The sequence below is a fragment of the Pelmatolapia mariae genome, linkage group LG12 (assembly GCF_036321145.2).
Source record: "Pelmatolapia mariae isolate MD_Pm_ZW linkage group LG12, Pm_UMD_F_2, whole genome shotgun sequence".
NCBI classification, from domain to species: Eukaryota; Metazoa; Chordata; class Actinopteri; order Cichliformes; family Cichlidae; genus Pelmatolapia; species Pelmatolapia mariae.
The window spans coordinates 22,435,976-22,450,423 of NC_086237.1; the positions used below are offsets into that span (position 1 = coordinate 22,435,976).

General features: G+C 39.1%; 1 protein-coding gene across 3 annotated transcripts; it reads left to right on the forward strand.

Moving 5' to 3' along the window:
• Positions 1 to 445: 445 nt before the first annotated feature.
• On the forward strand, positions 446 to 13,187 carry ddhd2 (DDHD domain containing 2). 3 transcript variants are annotated; one of them, XM_063490011.1, is made up of 20 exons: positions 446 to 547; positions 1,015 to 1,220; positions 3,086 to 3,278; positions 4,397 to 4,593; positions 4,725 to 4,814; positions 6,192 to 6,312; positions 6,414 to 6,503; positions 6,577 to 6,718; positions 6,838 to 7,046; positions 7,144 to 7,205; positions 7,310 to 7,426; positions 7,543 to 7,638; positions 7,869 to 8,045; positions 8,155 to 8,181; positions 8,648 to 8,803; positions 9,119 to 9,221; positions 9,294 to 9,455; positions 9,654 to 9,758; positions 11,062 to 11,230; positions 11,317 to 13,187. In XM_063490011.1, exons 2-20 carry the CDS (start codon positions 1,101 to 1,103, stop codon positions 11,396 to 11,398), a joined length of 2,418 nt encoding a protein of 805 aa, XP_063346081.1. In that variant the 5' UTR covers positions 446 to 547; positions 1,015 to 1,100; the 3' UTR covers positions 11,399 to 13,187. The 3 variants fall into 3 exon arrangements, with proteins under 3 accessions (XP_063346081.1, XP_063346083.1, XP_063346082.1); XM_063490013.1 differs by lacking the exon at positions 9,654 to 9,758; XM_063490012.1 differs by lacking the exon at positions 8,155 to 8,181.
• The last annotated feature ends 1,261 nt before the right edge of the window (positions 13,188 to 14,448 follow it).

The window sequence follows — 14,448 nt, forward strand, 5'->3', positions numbered from 1 at the left end:
TGAATGCACAAGTATCAGAGTAGGGTACACCTCGTTTTCAGCACAGTGAAACACCCCGTACCACGTTAGGGACGTAAACGTAACGTTACCTTCAGGAGCCCCTTGTAGATTTAATTTTGATTACGAAAATGCAGCTCTTTAGTTCATGTTTTGTGATACTATTCCTTGGGTTTTAATGTAACTGCTCTTATAATAACCTATAAGAAATATATAAAAAATACTTTAATGATAAAGATGCGTTTATTTTATTTTGTAAAGACTAATACTAACACTAGACGCTATGGTTAAGTACTTCGCCTTCTAATGATCACACTTTGTAGTACAGGCATCAGAGAAACATCCAAATTGATGTAGTTATCCCGAGTCTGTGGTTTTGACCTACATTGTAGTCAGTCGTGAATGCTCACCCAGTAATGTTCATATTTCCGAGGTCACTGCAATCTAGCTTCGTTTCAGGAGGCTGTCCTTGGCTAACCGAGCTAGCCACGACAAGATAGAATAAACAAACAATTTAAATCCTCTGCATTAGGTCTTTGTGAAGTTGTCGGTGAGTTTAACTTAACAGCTGTCTGTTACTAATGCTGTGATGTCTAATAACAATGTTTGGAAACAAAAAGAACTGTAATAATAGCGTCCCGTCCAGCCATTGTAACTCAGTTAGCATAAACCTCAACCAGCGTTACAACTCTTGGCCTCAGCGATTGTGTTTTTGCATCCTTTAAAATACAACGTGGCAGTTAACCATGAACATTAAATTGTTTTAGTCAAGATAATGTACAGAGTTTCCCTGCCACGTACATCATCACAACTTATGATACAGCCGTTGTGTGAGTGAACTTTTAGCTTTTTGTATTTCCATTCTGTTCACCGTTGCTGACCAGCAGCTAAGGAGACAGCTGTCAGTTTATCCTTGGAGCTTAGCTGGCTCTTCTTTTCTCACCACCTGTGATTCTCTCTCTGCCACAATCTGATGCAACACTTTCACTCGTTTTTTGTTTTTACACGTTGTAACAGGTTATGTATGGGATGCCACTGACTGTCTGTGTCCTGTGACTGTGTGGCCTCCTGCCCGCTTCATGTAAGAGTTGATCATCGGGCTCATGTCAGTCAGTGAAGGTGAAGAGGGGGGTCTGTTTCGGGCTGCCCCAAGCGATAACTCACAAGACCTGCTCGACAACCCCACTAAGACAGTGGCCACAGGGAGCACACCTGAGGATCAGGTGAGGGTACATGCATAACCATGGGGGGATAAATGTTGCTGGATGCAGCAACACTAACCCTAATATGAATTTAGTCCTAACCTGTTTCACCAGACATAAAAAAGTGACAGAAGGGACTATACATAAAATGAAATGTAGCATAAATGACATCTTGATGCATGCTCAGTCATCCAGGTAAGTAAATCTCCAAAACGTTTCGTCACTCATCCAAGTGACGAAACGTTTCTCCCACAAAACGCTACGTCCAGATGAACAGAATCAACTTTTGGAGACATAAATGACATATTAGCTCTCACTAAAGTGCATCTGAGTTTGAAAAAGTGCTGTTGATTTGGAGTTTACCAGTTTACCTTTCCCCAAGCATCTGTTTGAAATCAGTTCTCAGTAAGTCTCAATAACAGGATGTAAAGTGTAATTGTTTGTAATCCTGTCTTCCCTGAAAAATGGCTTCAGTGTTCTCTAATTACTGACTGGCAGAAAGGTGAAAAGGAAATGGTGAGTGTGTGGCTAGTGAAATGATTAGGGCAGGGGTGCTCGGACTGTTTAATAACATGCCCAAAAAACAATTCATACTCTACATCCCATAAATTTTTTTTTATTAATAATTAAACCTAAAAAACAAAAACCCAAAGGCATGAAGGATAGGCTTGAGCAGTCAGATTTGGAGATTTTTATGCTTGATCTTCTTTCTGATGCAACCCCCAATGGATATCTGTCTGCCCCCAGAAAGGAACCAGGGATCTTTCCCTTGTTATCCGATTGTGTAAACCCTACTCTGTAGAGCCACTTAATAAAGGACAGCAGGATAATGGGAGTTTTTAAACTTCATATCCCAGAAGGTGATTATGTTTATCAGGATGCAGTGTTTTCAGTGGGAGTGACTTCTTTGCCTTTCTGGGACTTCCTTACCAAGATTATTAAGCATGCATCACAATATAAAAGCCATATTAATCTAAATTAAGATTTTGGGTTGCCAGCCAGTCACTGGCCTGTCTCTAGGCCTGTCTGACTGAGGCTTTAACTTCACCAATCTGCAGTTTGAGAGCCACTCTGGTAGTGTGTAGTAGTAATAGATGGACATTAAATAGTGTTTGTTTTTTGTGGTTTCACTCATTGTAAAGTTTTAAGTAAAGCAGGTAATGCAAAAGTGACAACAGTCTTGGTGTGATCATCTGGGCTACTGTCAGAATATCTCTGCCTGTGACTTTGGAGTTTTATCATTTACATTCCTGATGGTTTGTTGCTTTTTTCCCCTGCATGACATGTCATTAAATGTGTGGTACAGTTAGTTGTGTGCCTAACAAAGTCTCAGGGAGATATTTTACTTGCAAGATAACAGCAAGATTTAATTCCTAGGGAAGGTGCTTCGGTCACATTCCACTTTATTCTCAGTCATTATAAATCTGTCCAGATGCTTTATGCAGACTGATTTGGCTGCTGTCTGTAATGTGGGCGGGTGTTGTGTCAGGCACTGTTTGACACAATGAATTGCCAAAATTATTACTGGCAGCATTGTGTGTTAACACTGGATTTTCAGTGGAAGTAGATTGTTTACAAGCTATAGTTTTATCAGTTGTGGAAAGAAGAACAGACAAGAGGCAGCTTGTAAAGAAAAGCATAAAGTAGGGCTTTGTGTTTCTTACAAACACAAGGCCTAATCCTGTCTTTCCTGACTCCCCTTTGTTCTGTCTCATGGTTTGGGCTTGCTTCATAGGATTTTACAGAAAGGCACAGCCTGGTTCGGACTTCTGAATTTACTGGTTCTAATAATTGCTGAGTTGAACAGTGCACTGTTCCAAAGACAGTAAGCACAGGAAGAAATACTGATTTCAGATTTCGATCATGTCGCCATAATTTTTCTTCAGGCTTCACCTGTGGTGGACGAAGCTTCTCCTTCTTCAGCGTCCTCTTTCGAGATGCTTGACATGGAGTCAGCTCATGCTCCTTACCAAGAAGTGCAGCCTCACTGGTTCTTCTGTCGACGTGCTGATGACAACACCTCCTGGCTTCCTTTCAGCAGAGAAGACTCTGACAAACTAGAGAATGCCTTCACCAACAGTAAGAATGTATTTTACTTGTACATTATAAAAGATACTGTGTATTTAAATTATTACAAATGGATAGTCAGGGGTTATATCAGCAGGCATTTTTCTGGGCCTTTGTTGACAGTAGGGTGTGGTTGGAGGGTACGAACATGTGTTTGTCAGTTTGCTTAACAAAGGTCATAAAAATAGATTCTATACTGGGAACAAACAAACAAAATCCCATTTGAAAAGCTGGTTAAAAACTAAATTTTTATTAAAACTTGTGATTTTCCTTTAAGGATAATGCCAGGAAGTAAGACCTGATTTTATTGTATCCAGGAAAAACTGCATAATCCCTGTGTCATTATTACAAAAGTTGGAATGAGTTTTCCTGGAGCAACTGATGGAAAGATAAACTTTCAAAACAGTGTTGCTATCACTGGCTAAATGCCCAGTAGGCCATTTGACTGTTCTGTTAGGACATGCTCCCTGCTATTAACAATTTAACCAACCGAAGTTCAGTTTCAGGGTTGGTTTGGGTGTGTCTTAGTGTTCTTAACTCCCACTGACACACTAACGTTTTGAACATCCCCATCCAAAGGAAAAAAAACGCAATAATAAAACAGCAGTATAAGAATGTCATTTTAAAAGTATGACTCTTTGAACAAATAACATACTCCTCAAGGGTTCAGAAAGATGTACTTATCAGTAGATAATTTTACAATATTTAAACACCAAAGAAAGAGTCTAAATCTACGTTTAGGTGGGAGCATGTAGTTTTATTATTATTATTAATATTGATCTTGTGTGTGACAACAGCAATGAAAATATGAATGGTGTTGTACAAAATGTTGTCAATAAAGGTTAAGTTGACAAGTAAAAGAGTATGAGTCTCCATTAAACTAAAGACAGGGACGGTGTTTCTAACAGCAGGTACATGATTAAATTATTTCAGAAGAATAAACTTATTGTTGACTTGGTGATGCTGGTGAAGTCACAGATGAGTGACCAGCAATTGCTGCAAAGTAAAACGTTGTGTGATCAAATTTAACTTGTAAAGTAACTTCTTTATTCCTGTAAAAATAGCATACGCTGTAATTCAATCAAAGCTTTCTTTATTTATATCTGCGTTTGTATGTTTTTACCTCGCAGTCAGCGACGAGGGCGAGGAGGATACGGTGGTAGCTGTGGAAGGGCAACGGTATGATGTACATGTCAAGGAAAGGAAGCGTTACGCTGTGTATTGGGAGCAAGCTCCCTCTGAGGTCCGCAGATGCACCTGGTTTTACAAAGGAGATAAAGACACCAGATTCATGCCTTATCCTGAAGATTTCAGCAAGGATCTGGAGGTAGTCAGACACAAATAATGAGCTTTCACCAGCACTCCTTTCTTCTCTATAGCTGACTACTTTCTAACTTTATAGTCTTCTCAACTTTGTCTGGTCTTAAGTAACACTTTTAATATATGAATATTTTGCAGGAAGCCTATAGGAAATCAGTGACTTCAGATGAATGGAAGAAGAAATTGGATTTTCCCACTGGAGAGACTGTCATCTTACACAATCCGAAGGTAAAGCCTGCTGTTAAAATATCAGAGTAATTCTGTTCATGAGACTGCCACTCAAATAACTATTTGCAAACTTAAAATGTTTTTTATTTCACTGAATTAGAAACAAAATTAAAGCAAATTACATTTATTATATTAAAAAAACAACCAGGAAACAGACCTTATTTAGATAATAAAATATTAGAGATTTTCTCTACTGTGAACCTGCTGGGTAAAACTTTTAAAAAGCCACCCATTGCCAAAAACAATCTTCTTATGACTAATGTGATGTGAGCTTGGAGAGCACTCACAAAATTATTTAATAGCACTCTCCCTCTTTTATCATATAACAACACTGGCTGATAACCCAGAGCTCTTATCACAGGAAACTTATCAAATTTTACATTTTGGCAAAGAGCGGGTGCTGTTAGCCTCTTTAATCTTTTTGAGAATGGAAGACTTAAAACATTTGATTCACTGACAGTTCAGTTCAATACGTCAAATCTTATACAAATATTTAGAGATCAAACACTTTGAGTGTAAGCTCAGATGACTCAGAACCGTTAGATAGATTTTTTTTTTTTTTTTTTTTGATATCCAGATGCTGTTCTGAGGAGTTAACTTTGAGCCTGGGTAAACTTTCATGGCAGTTTGCAGCAGGCATAAAAAGTTACAGTATAATATTTTACCACACATCTGCCCATGTTCGTTCATCTGTTGTAAGTACACAACAGGAACCACTCCAGACTGTCTCAGTTCCAAATGTAAGCCTCGTTAACACCAGGTTGCATTGCAATCAAATGTGCCGGGCACCACTATGTTCAAGTGTTAATGCAGCAATAGGTCAACAAGTTTCAGCAGATCTGTGTCTGGTTTGGAAGTTCTCCGCCTCTTCTAAAGAAAAGAAAGATGCGATCCAGCCTTTTTTCATGTTAGCAAGGAAAGCTATAATGGTGATGTGGGTCAGAGATGAGATCCTTGATTGACACACTGCTCCCTTTTCCATGTGGAAATCACAGATCTAAGAGATGTGAATAAAAGAAAAACTTGGACACTTTATTTATGGAAGGACTTTACTTTTACAGCAGGAATGGGAGAGGCCACTGGAACTTGTTGGGGTTGATTATAATTTGTTTAAAAGTAGATGACATGGACAATTGCCACATTTTTTTGACTGGAATCAAATGACATGGATGACATTTGTTCATATATTACTCATTGTTGTACTTCACCAAACTATTGTGCAAGTGTATTGTTTTGGGTCACTATTATTAATGTCACAACTTCTCTTGCTTTATGTATTATTGTATCAGCATTGTTTTTTGTTTATCTTTAAAAAAAAGACATAATTAAAATTATTTGTCACCCATATAAGTCTCTACCCACTGTTTTTCTTCTCAGTTGATAATGCAGTATCAGCCAATAGGATTGCAGGATGACTGGGTATCCTCCCCCACAGAACATACCCGGCCAAGAACTGTCAAAAGGGGAGTAGACAACATCTCTGTAGAAATACCTGATGGTATGTATGATAATGTGGTGAAAGCTACTCGTCAGCAGTTTCAGAAAGTATCCCACACAGTTAGCACTTTAGGCTCATCATATTTGTACGTGTGTTTGCAGGTGAACCAGAAAAGGTGGACCATGTTGTCTTCATGGTGCACGGCATTGGCCCTGCGTGCGACTTACGTTTCCGATCCATCATACAGTGTGGTAAGTTTCTTTGTTTATATGTATATATGAATGTTTCCATGTGTGTTTATGACCTCTTTTAATATCTTTCCAGTGAATGACTTCAGGAGCGTTTCCCTATCCCTCCTGGCCTCTCATTATAAGCGTGCTCAGCAGGAAGGTCAGGTGGGCCGAGTAGAGTTCCTCCCAGTCAACTGGCACAGTGCTCTACACGGAGATGCCACTGGTGTTGATGAGTAAGTATGAACAGAAATTGGACATCGACAAAACAGGATTTCTCTGTTGCAGTCCAGCTCATGACCCTGTTAGACGCTTTTCTTGTTTTCTGATTTCTCTTGTCTTCCCCACTTCCCAGGGACATCCAGAGGATCACTCTCCCCAGCATCAGCAGGCTGAGACATTTCACCAATGACACTCTGCTGGACTTGTTTTTCTATAACAGCCCCACTTACTGCCAGACCATAGTGGACACAGTGGCCTCGGAGTTTAACAGGCTACATGTACTCTTTAAGCAGAGACACCCAGAGTTCAGTGGGACAGTTTCAGTAGTAGGCCATAGCCTGGGTTAGAGATGTGCAAACACAGAAACTCTCGCAATCACAAAGAAGTGGGACCTAAAATGCAGAGTTTTAACTTTTCTGCTTTGACTCTTGTTCTGCAGGTTCACTGATCCTGTTTGATCTGCTAACCAATCAGAGGGATGAATCACAAGCTAGACAAGGGGTACGACATGACATTCCCAGCAAAGAATAACGAAACTTTACTGATTAGGAAAGATTGTATATTTCTTCATGGCTTTTTCAGTTCTATTTCCTCTTCTACTTAAGATCTCTGGTGAGCCCTGTCATCTGAACTGCAACACACTGGAGCAGACTCTGAACAGACTGGGCCTACAGCAATATCTGGATGTGCTGCAGAACGAAAACCTGGATCTTGAATCTCTGGTAACACATAATGAATATACACACTGAGAGAACATTACATGTTGTATACTGTTCACATAATAACACCCACTGAGTCATTTGATCCGACTTAAAAACCCATTGATCTTCTTTTTTAGGCTCTTTGCCGTGACAGTGATCTTAAAGATTTGGGAATTCCTCTTGGACCTAGGAAGAAGATCCTGAATTATGTCAGAAGGAAATGGCTTCCAGAGGTCTGGCTCATTTCAATTATGTGGATTTTCTTTCTCCTTTTTTTTTTATTTTTTTATTTATTTATTTTTTTTTAGAATTTGTACTTGAATGAAATGCAATTGGAGAACATTGGTGAATTTTAGTGATTTACATGAATATGCTAATTTACTTTCCTTTTTTTGGTTTAACATGGTTTACGCCATGTTTGGAAAACCTGCTGATAATGTTTTATATTTCTTATTCATAACAGGACTGCAGGATGGGAGCAGTGTGTCAGGCACAAGGGCCACAACTTCAGCCTGAAGTGACAAGTACTCAGGATGGCAACGAGTCTTCAGGATTACCACCTCAGCAGTTCCACTTGCACAGGCCGCAGTCTGTCACTAGTGCTGTGGACTATGAGTACTTCGATGTGGGCATTGGACAGGTACAACACATGCAGACAAATACACCATCGTTATTTTTGCTCGGGGGGTGAAGCTTTGATGCATCACCTTCCTGCTTCTCTCCTCCCCTCCGCCCGCTTACCTGGACAGACCAATGGAGGCATAGCCAAGGGACAGGTGTGTCTCAATGGTGTCCACATACTCTTCGGCTTTGTCCTTTGCTGTCTTTGACCTAACTGTGTCTGGAGTTTCTGTTCATATATACTTCAGTCAGAACAGGGGGCTCTCAAGGGAGCTAAACTACAGCAGATCAATGATAAGAGAACTTTTGTGCCTAAGTCACATTGTGCCATTTTTAGGGTACCGTGTTTGTCCCATTGAAAGGTACATCCCAGTGCCATTGTCTGTCTGTCCTCACACACATGAGTCAGTCCTGCATGAGTGGCCATCTCCCTGGTGTCCTCTTCACCTGCTGGTGTACTTCTTGGATGTTGTAATATTTTCAGATGGCACAGCTAACCAAAGGAGAAATGTCTTATTTCTATCCTCTGCGTGTGTGTGTGTGTGTGTGTTTGTGTCCTTCAACAGAATCTGTTTAAATTATAACTCACTGTAACAAGCTAACCCCACCATTTTTCGACAGGTATCCATTGATTACCCGCAGCTTGAATTCCACCCTCAGACGTTTTTTGCATTCGGTTCTCCAATTGGTATGTTTCTGACTGTACGTGGGCTTAAACGCATCGATCCAAACTACACCTTCCCCACCTGCAAGAGCTTTTACAACATCTACCACCCAGTGAGTAACTCCTTACTTAACTCAAATGCCCACTCGGATTCTGCACTCATCTCTTAAAAGAACCTCACCTGCCAGTATGAGTTAAAAAAAAAAAAAAAAAAGGAGAAAATGAAGAATGTGAACCGCATTAGATTAAGGTAATTGGATTAAAGTAGACAGCTTCTTTGCACTTTACTACTTCTTTATTTAGTTGTTGAATTCAAGATTAAAAGATTTGCCAAAGAAATAGTTGGTATATAGACAAGCACCTGCTGGACTCTTTCTCTACTCACATGATGAAAGAGATCATCTTTTATGTCTTTTATCTGTGTTTAGTATGATCCTGTTGCCTATCGGATAGAGCCCATGATTGTTTCCGAGGTGGACCTGGAGCCCATGCTAATCCCTCACCATAAAGGCCGCAAGAGGATGCACCTGGGTATGATTATTTCTTTACTGTAATAAGCTGTACTATTGTAGGAACTCATTTCCGTTTCTCTTTGTTTTGTAGAACTAAAGGACAGCTTGACCCGAATGAGCATGGATTTGAAGAACAATGTTCTGGGATCATTACGGACTGCGTGGCAGTCCTTTGCCAGACTGCCGGTTGCTGCACTGCCTCCGGGGGAAGGAGGAGAAACTACAACAGCGAAAACCCTTGAGGAGACGCAGGGTAAATAACGCATGTTAATTTGCTTTATTTGTGGGTGTTGTGTGTGTTTGCGTGTGTGAGCGAATGTGCACACGTGTGTCTAACCCAGTCTCCTCGTACTCCTCTCACCCCTCTCTGCATGTTGCCCTCCTCTGTTCTGCTCTATCTGGTGTTTTCTTCTGCTTCCCTCACCCTTTACTACTTTACTGTGAACCTCAGCCTCAGCGGCAGTCACTGCTTCTACTAAGAGGGAAGACAAAGGGGCTAATTTTTGGACTAAAATACTGGCGTGGTCCAGTGCCATTCATAGGCATTACTTTCGAGGTAAGCTAGCATAGTCATCTGCGTGGGGTTGATTAACAAAACAAGTAATTAACTCATTGTAATTTATAGCTGCTGTAACATTGGTTTAATGACCTTTTAGTCCTCTCTTAGAAAGCTCTAAGCCTATGAATACATCATTACTCATCTTAACCTAGAAAACTAACATGTTTCCAGTATTCATACAAAAGAGGCAGAATTAATTATTTCTACTTTGCTGCTCAGTTACAGAGGTTTACATCGGCATTTACATTTGCTCATATACAAAGAGTGAATCTGATGTATTTTTCCTGTAGCTCATTACTGACTCAGGCTCCGTTAGGCTTCTGCCTCCCGCTCTTCCTTTTAGTTCTGGCTGGTGGATCCTCAGTATCATAAGCCGGTGTAACTAAAGCAGTGGACTGAACAGGCAGCACTAGCAATTTTAAAGCAGTCAAGTTTTCTTTTCTTTTCTTTTTTTAATTACATGAGAAATTAGCTGGAGGTGAATGTGATATTTATCTGTAGACCTCGTGCAGTAGCTCCATGTGGGTGCACGTCCTGCAATTAAGTGACAGGATACAGTTTTTTGTTTTTTATCTTAGGACTCACAGCTATTCATTTACAACCTTTTTCTAATGGAATGTTATTTGAGAGTTTTTGTGTTTTAATGTCAGGATTACAAGCCAGTACATGCAAAGATAGATCGAGAAGCTGACAGCCAACAGCAACAGGTTCATCAGAAGTGCATTGGGGTTTTGTGGGGAGCCTCGAGGGATTCATTGCAAGCTAACAAGCACATCAGTCAAAACTACCCCAACTTACTGACATTTACTCATGATTTGCCTATTATTATACGCATACCTGATACTGCATCAAATGAACTAAAATGTCATAGTAGACAAGTATTGACAAACCTCCTTCACTAATATAAACCCATAAAAACACGTTTTGTTTTGTTTTTTTTGTTTTTTTTTAAGTCTAAAATGTATATTAACTAATGCCATGGGGTAGCGTCCCAACCCCATCTGACAGGATCTATGATGGTAGTATATACTGATTGATGTTTGGAGTAGACTTCTCAGAGTAATGTTAGTAGTGTTTGCAGAAGTGGATTTAGCTGCACTGTTTGCATTTAACTTGTATTACTCTGTAAATTTAGTTTTGTGTTGCTCACTGCAAACAGCACATGCTTCCCTCTTTGCTCTCACTTAGTTATCTGTTATTATTTTACCACAGAGGGTATGTAAAAGCAAAGAGCCTCTGTTGGGTTTTGTCATGGTTTCGGTGTGTGCAGCCTCGTTTGTAATGATTTCTGTCCCTTCAGGAGGGTTTGATGAGGCAGAGTCCTCAGAGTCAGTGGAAGAAAGGGAGCACCGCGAGATTAAAATGGGGATGTTAAATGGAGGTCGACGCATCGACTATGTGCTTCAGGAGAAACCCATTGAGAGCTTCAACGAGTACCTGTTTGCCATCCAGTCTCATCTGTGTTACTGGTGAGTTTTTCATATCTGTGCAGGGTTTATGGGAATGATTTAAATATTTTTACTTCAAATAAAAGGTTTGTCTTTCTGTTTGTTAGGGAATCGGAGGATACAGCTCTACTGCTGCTGAAGGAGATTTACGACAACCTAGGTGTGGCTATCGAACAGCCACAACAGTAGGAAAGTTGTATAAATGAAGAAATGTTTGCCTGATTTTAGGAAAATGAAGGACAACTGATAAAGCCAGAGTTTGTACATTATTTTTCCAGAATGCCTTACTGTCGGGATGATACATGCCTGCCAGAATCTATCCAAACCCTTCAGTAGTGACAGTTTGACTCCAGTCAGGTGATCTAGGTTCACATATTTTGGTTAACCTTAATTTAGGATGGCAGCTGCTTCTTGCCACTACAGGAAGCACTGTCGTGCTTCTGGTTGCACTATTTTTAATCATTCTTTACTTTACTCTTCTTTTACTTCAAGTTGCTGAGTTACTGAAATATTGTGCTTACAACTACCAGAAAACGCACACAATACCTTTGTACTTGTTTGTCGTCGTATGTCGAACTAGAACTCATTTTCAGGTGGCACTTTCAACAAAAACATATTTACGATTTCATTCATAAAATCAAAATAGCACATATTCTTTTATATTTATTTATAGTCTGTAAAAAGATTATAGATTTCCCAACTCTGTGCACAGTCTGCAATCACACATGTAGAGTTGTTTTGTCTGACTTAATAGGATCTTTGCTTTATAAACAGGAAAATGAAAGTTTATGTTTTGTCTGTTACGTTTTTCTGGCAGCTCTATTCTCTCTGCCCACATCAGAGACACCTGAAACCCAAAGCTGCTTTCCCATACATTTGTGCAGTGTTTTGGTAATGTTGGTGTCACTCCTGTTACTTCACAAACATACTGCTGTTAATGTAAGTAATGTTTGTGTCTAACACATGTATCTGTATGAAGGAACCATGATGATGTTTGGAAATGCAGGTGTCTTTTTGTATGCACTCTAAGTGTGGGTTGGTATTCTATGTTTTAAGATTGTGTAAACTAATGGAAAGGTCACATTCACCCACTCTCCCTCAGTTTTGTACCATTTCCTCTTTACCACTTTGTTGCTTCTTTGCATTTGGCCCAGCAATGCATCGTCTGTCCTAAAATATAGTTGCTTCGGATTCAGACTACAGTCTTTGTGCACTTGTAACTTTGGCGTTATCCACGGGTCAGATTTTTCTTATTTCCTTCTTTGTACTGAAGTTTTGTAAATCACCCTTTCTGTTTGCACTGCATGCACTTCTTTTTTAAAATAGCACAGAGTTTTGCAACATATTCTGATCCTGTTTCAATTCTTACGCCCTAAAATGTTAATGAATATTATGCACACGGCAAAAGAATTTTGTTGTGAAATTCATAAGAATTTCATTTCAAGTACAAGATGTATTCAATGTATTTAAGATGTTTCATATGTATTTATTTTATATAAAAATATATATTTGTTGGGAAATATCAGTATTATAAGTAAGATAAATTTGCATATCAACCAACATAATGTCAAGACTAATGAGTTAGAAACTGTGTGTGTTAGATTAATTTACCTTTGTAAGACTCTTTTGTTATCACTATCAGGGTAGCACAGCCCTCTGCATGTGACATTTGCACAAATAATGAATTAACCTGCTCAGCTGGTTCTTTTTCTTCTTTTAGAAATGCACTAAATGGACCGTAACCATGACGATGTTCTGTGGAACCTAATGATTGTCTGTAAATTTCACTTTATAAACCACAGCCATGATAAACAGTAGAAAACAGGACTTAATATTACATGAGTCTTCTTCAAAACCATAACCATTGTTTTGGGCACTTTATACTGATATACTGTTATATACCAAATACAAAAAAAATCCTTTCTGATACCCTGTAAATGTGGTTACATGTTTTGTGTGCCATAATAAAATATTCCAAATGCGTTGTGCTTTTTCGGGTTTATTAAAGCATGATTGTTTTGAATTTGAAATAAATAAATAGCTTTTGTAGGTTTACTTCTACAGTCCATGGACTTCATCACATGTTGTTTCATTCCTTAAGACACTCCACTAGACCTTCACTGCAGCCACTGCTGCTTATTTGTGGGTCTCTCTGCTTTCAGTTTTGCCTTCAGTAACTGTAAAGCTTCTCTGTTCCATTTGCACTGTGAAGTGGTATCTGATCAGTATGTGTCCCTGTACACTCACATCATCAACAAATGCTGGTGGCCTAGTTCCACTGGTATCCATGTATGTCCATGCAATGACACTGTTGACTGATAAAATGCTAAAAATGCAGCCAAGGTGGGTTTTAAAAAAAAAAAAATATATATATATATATATATATATCAATTTCAAACTATTTACAGAACAATCAGGTTTTCTGCATCAAATAAGATGCCACACAAACTATTTGTGCCTCTCCAAAAATTAATTTCTGTCATCTATAAGATGAAGGAGAGCATCACAAGCCTGATAGCTGCAGGCCTGAAAGCAGGAGGTGTATCACTCCTGTTTTCTGCCTGGAGACAGTGTTTAAATTGCAATCTGCCTTTAGTGGCTTTTTGGCAGCAACTGTGACATTCAGCAGTCGCCTTGTTGTTCTGACCAATGACTGTGTGCTCCATGTTTTCTGCAGTCATAGATAAAAATATGTACCACAGCCTCATCAGGCAGGTTTCCATGACAAATTTTCTGTATATGTATATTAAATTTCATTTTGGTGATTTTATGAGCGTTTTCAAAAGTGTATATATTTTTTTAAGTTCATAGATTTTTTTAATTCTTTTACTTTATTTAGTTTTTAACTTTTGGTTAGAAGCAACACAACAAAAAAAACTTTCTCAGTCAATTCAGATTTGCAAAGTAATAAATCCTTCAAACAAAGACGAGGTGATGTTTTAAAGTAAGCAAGAGCAGCCAAAAAAAGTAAACCACACACGAAGGACGCAGCTCATAATTCTCAGATGTACGATCTCATTGTCGTTACTATAGCAAACCACTCGGGCATGCGCAGTTAAGTGATAAACACACTATCAGTCGCAGCGGTTGAGTTGGCCTGCAGATTTGGGCAAAAGCAATGAGGCAAGTCAAAGTCTTGAACTTGTTTTTACGGTTAGTCTTAAAGCTTTTTGTCAGAGGTGTTTGTCTTCGTTTTAATGCTCGTGTTTTCTTGAATGCATGTTGCAGGTCAAACGATA

What these genes read in the sequence shown, in the direction of transcription:
- ddhd2 (XM_063490011.1), top strand. Translation starts at nt 1,101, where the DNA reads ATGTCAGTCAGTGAAGGTGAAGAGGGGGGTCTGTTTCGGGCTGCCCCA. An exon ending in ATTTCAGCAAGGATCTGGAG is followed by an intron (nt 4,594 to 4,724) that starts GTAGTCAGACAC and finishes AATATTTTGCAG; the next exon opens with GAAGCCTATAGGAAATCAGT. An exon ending in CCGCAAGAGGATGCACCTGG is followed by an intron (nt 9,222 to 9,293) that starts GTATGATTATTT and finishes TTTGTTTTGTAG; the next exon opens with AACTAAAGGACAGCTTGACC.